Below are 3,776 nucleotides of genomic sequence, written 5' to 3' on the forward strand. Positions count from 1 at the left end.
CCAGCTCGGCGGATGCCGGGGCCGCCCCGCAGATCCCTGAGGATTTGTACCTGTGCAGGTAAAGCGCGGGGGGCCCGGTTTGGGTGGGATGTGTCCCCTGGGGAGGGCTGTGAGTGACAGCAGAGCCCAAATCCTGTTTTGGCAAGTTTGGGGTGCGTCTGTGTTGGTGCCAGGAGCAAACTCCATCCGTGCCGCTTGTGTGCCCTGCGGCTGGAGGCCGGGCAGGGCCGGAGAGGGTGGAAGGCGCTGGGCGGGCAGAGCAGCGCTGCGGGACCGGCAGCGCCGAGCTGAGCTCAGCCCGGGCTCAGCGCACCGGCCTCGGGGGCCTGGGGCAGGACAGGCAGGGAGATCGCTGGGAGCCGGGCTGGGATGTTTGGGGACTGCAGCGTGCTCGGGGGTCACAGGCAGGCTGGCCCAGGTGCTTTGGGAACAGCAGTTGGGGTTTCTGTGCCTGTGCGCCATAAAGCAGCGAGGTGACAACCCCGTGAAGGCTGGGGGACCCCCTTTTCTGGGGGGACAGGCGGCTTTGGTGCTGTTTTTCTCTCCCTCGTGGAGCTGTTCTGTTGTCCCTCCAAGCAGGAAAAGGGACCTGAGCTCTGCAGCAGCTCCCAAGGAAAATGAAGCTGTCCTGGCATTGGGGTGTTGGGATGGACGGAGAGGGCTCTGCACCCCAAATCTGGGGCTCTGCACCCCAAATCAGGGCTCTGCAGCCTGATCTTGAGATCTTGGGGTGAAAGCCCCATCAATCTCTGCGCTGCCAGCAGCAGGAGTGCAGTGCCTCTTCCCTTCCCAGTGCCTCAGGCTTGATTTCCCAGGGATTTGAGCAGCAGGTCAGGGGGGTGTCAGAGCAACTCGGTGCAACGCTCCAGGGAAGAGCTCAGTTAACAAAAAAAAAAAAGCGCCATAAATCCTTCCCTGAGCACCTCGACCCCCGTTTCCTCGCTCGGGAGAGATTGATGCTGTTTTCCTAATAGGAAAATACCTCTGGGTTTCATCCCAGTGCTGAGCACTGCAGTCTCTTTCCAGGTGATGCCTTGGAAATCTGCTTAACTTGCTGCTTAGAGCTTATTAGAGAGGGAGGTTTTGGGGAAAGAAGCTCTGAAAGGAAAGAAAAATTAGGAATTTCCTCTAATTTCCAGAAGAAATTGGGAAGAGATGGAGGAGGTTTAAAGGGGATGTTTGTCCTCCTGCAGGGAAAGTCAGTCTTGAAAACTTTGCTGTTCTCATATTAAAATAATTGGGAAGCAAGGTGAGGATCAGAGCACCTTGCTTGGGCACAGGGGCTTTTCAGGGCATGAAAAGAGGCAGTTTAGGGTAAATCTCCATCACATTGCTCTGTTAAAAGGTCAATTTTCAGCACTAAACAGCAAAGAGGGCCTTGAGCTGAGCTCAGCCTGTGACATGAGCTCAGCACGTTCCCAGCCAGGGCAGGACTGGTTTATCCATTGCACAGGGAGGTTTGTGCCAGAGGGAGGAGGTGGGCAGGCCCTGGGCACCTCCCAGCCCCTTCCCAGCATTTCTGTTGCTTTGGGTCACAGCCAGGGGTCCCCTTCCTCCTGTTATCCCAGGGATGGGCCCTGTGCCCCTGCAGAGGGGGCCAGGCCAGCACAGCTGATATTCCATGCCATGAAATTCCCACTTTCACCTGTTAAATTCCAAGCTTGGATGGTTTTGGGGGGAGTTGGTCACCCCCACCCAGTGCCTGAGGCTGTGAACACCCAAGGGGTGAAAGGTGGGGCCCAAATGTTGCAGAATCTCTCTGAGGCCAGGCCAGCTCCCTGAGTGGGCTTTGGGAATTCTGGAGAAGGACTGGGGGGCTCTGAGGGAGGTGTGGGGGGTTTAGGTGCATGCTGAAGTTGTGTCCCTGTGGGGTTCTGTGGGATCCCACCAGCTCTCCATGGTCTGTGATTCCCCAGCATGGATGCCAGGGAACAGGGGGTGCTGCTCAGTGCCAGCAAATCGCTGGATTTGCTTGTTGGGTGTTTTTGGGGATCCCAACCCCCCCTTTTCATAGCAGGAGTAGCTGGCATGGATAAGTCCCCCTCAGCATCCCTGGTGCCTGTGCTGGGATCTGCCTGGGAGAGCAGCTTCCTTTTGACTTGGCTGGGGAAAACCCTTTTTGTGGGGGAAGGCAACCGAGCTTTCCCACTGCAGGAGCTGATTCCTGGGGAACAACAGCCCCTAATCCCCTCAGTGACCCCAAAATGGGGGAGTGGGGCTGCTCCCCTCGGCTGGGCCCAGGGCAAAGCCTCGGGAGAGGCTGGGAGACTGCAGGAGGCAGAGGAAGGTTTCAGCTGGAAAAGCAGCAAAGGGCTGTGAGGGCTCCTGGAGGGGGGATCCCGCACACAGAGAGCTTGGGAATGTCGCCTGTTCCGAGGCTCCCGTGGTAAATCGAGCGGCTCTGCCCCTTCCCGAGGGTTCCCGTCCCTCCTGCAGCTCCTGCCGGTGCCTGAGAGGCTCCAGCGCCTGCGAGAGGAGCCAGGGCCGGGAGCGATGGAGGGGGAGAAGTGATGGAGCGTCCCTGCTGGAAAATCACCAGGCATTGGATTTTCGAGTTCTCCCCCTTCACCCTAACGCTGTGTCTCGCGCATTCCAGGCCGTCCCCTCGCAGGGAGCGTTTGCCATGGACACCGGGCATGTGAGCAGATCCCGCTTCAGTGGTGAGTCCTCCCCAGGGAGCCTGGAAGGGTTTGGGGCAGAGCTGCTGGCGCTCACACCGAGGTTGTTTTGGGGCTGGTCCTCGCTGCTTTCCATGGGGAGAACCCTCTGCTCCACGTGCCCGCTGGGTTTTGTTTCCTAAAGCAAGGTAAAACCCTTAAAACCTCCAAGTTTTCCAACCTGAGCGCTCAGCCCTCAGAAACGGGCAGAGATGAGGGGGAAGCAGGTTCCAGTCAGTCCAGCTGGGATTTGCACCTGGAGTTCCTCAGAGGTAGGAGCCAGTAAAAGATTATTCTGCTATTTTTATTTTCATTCCCAATTTTGCCCCTCCACCATAGCAGGAGCCTGGGAGCTCTGGCACGGGAAACCTCCAACTGCTTCCCACAGCGTCCTTGGCCGGGATGCAGGGATAGAGCAGAGCCCTTTAGGGCTTTGGATGAAGCAGGACGCGGGTCCCATCCCAATGTTTAACCTCGGAGCTCCTGTTCGCTTTGGCTGGGAATGCTCGGCTCCTTCTGCTGTTCCTGCCGGAGGAGGGCTGGGGGGAGCAGCAGGTTGTCCCTGCGCTCGGATGCGATGTGGGAGTTCAGCCTGGCTTCGGGCTTTTTCCGGCTCCGAAGGAGGGAGCGGGAGCGCTGCGGCGCGGTGCTGCTGCCGGGGCACTCCGCGCAGCGCTCCGGGATGAGGATTCCTCCTCCCGTTTCGCCCTGTCTCTCCCGTTTCCCGCTCTCTCCCCCGCGTCGCACGGGGCGCTCGGTGCCGGTTCGGCGCGGCGGCGATGGAGGCTGGTGCAATGCAGCAGGAACCGCTCGCAGCCCAGCCCGCCGCTCCCTCCCCGCGGTGCTTTGCCTGTTTCCAGCAGCTTTTCCGTTTGGTTTTTCCCTTCTCCCGGCTTTTCCTGGGCCGAGGGCGATGCAGATGTGCGCTGGGCACATCTGTCAGTGGGACACAGTGCAAAGGGACCCCCGGCACCTGGGGAGTGACGCGGCCACTCGCTGGGATGCGGGGACGCAGGAGAACTTCATCTCCCGGGAAAGCCGAGCCAGGGCTGGCATTTCAGGCAGGAAGAGCCTCTGCCCGACCCGTCTGCAGCCACCCGGGTGGGAGCTGCGGTTCAT

At 59.7% G+C, this 3,776-nt stretch overlaps 1 protein-coding gene across 1 annotated transcript in view; it reads left to right on the top strand.

Moving 5' to 3' along the window:
* Positions 1-3,776, top strand: part of SYT12 (synaptotagmin 12) — an 11,050-nt gene that overhangs the window by 1,992 nt on the left and 5,282 nt on the right. The window contains 4 exon segments of the mRNA XM_005426569.2: positions 2,350-2,454; positions 2,456-2,604; positions 2,607-2,721; positions 3,279-3,420. Of these exon segments, the coding sequence (XP_005426626.2) occupies positions 2,350-2,454; positions 2,456-2,604; positions 2,607-2,721; positions 3,279-3,420 (511 nt within the window).

This window comes from Geospiza fortis, unplaced genomic scaffold (assembly GCF_000277835.1).
Source record: "Geospiza fortis unplaced genomic scaffold, GeoFor_1.0 scaffold450, whole genome shotgun sequence".
NCBI lineage: Eukaryota > Metazoa > Chordata > Aves > Passeriformes > Thraupidae > Geospiza > Geospiza fortis.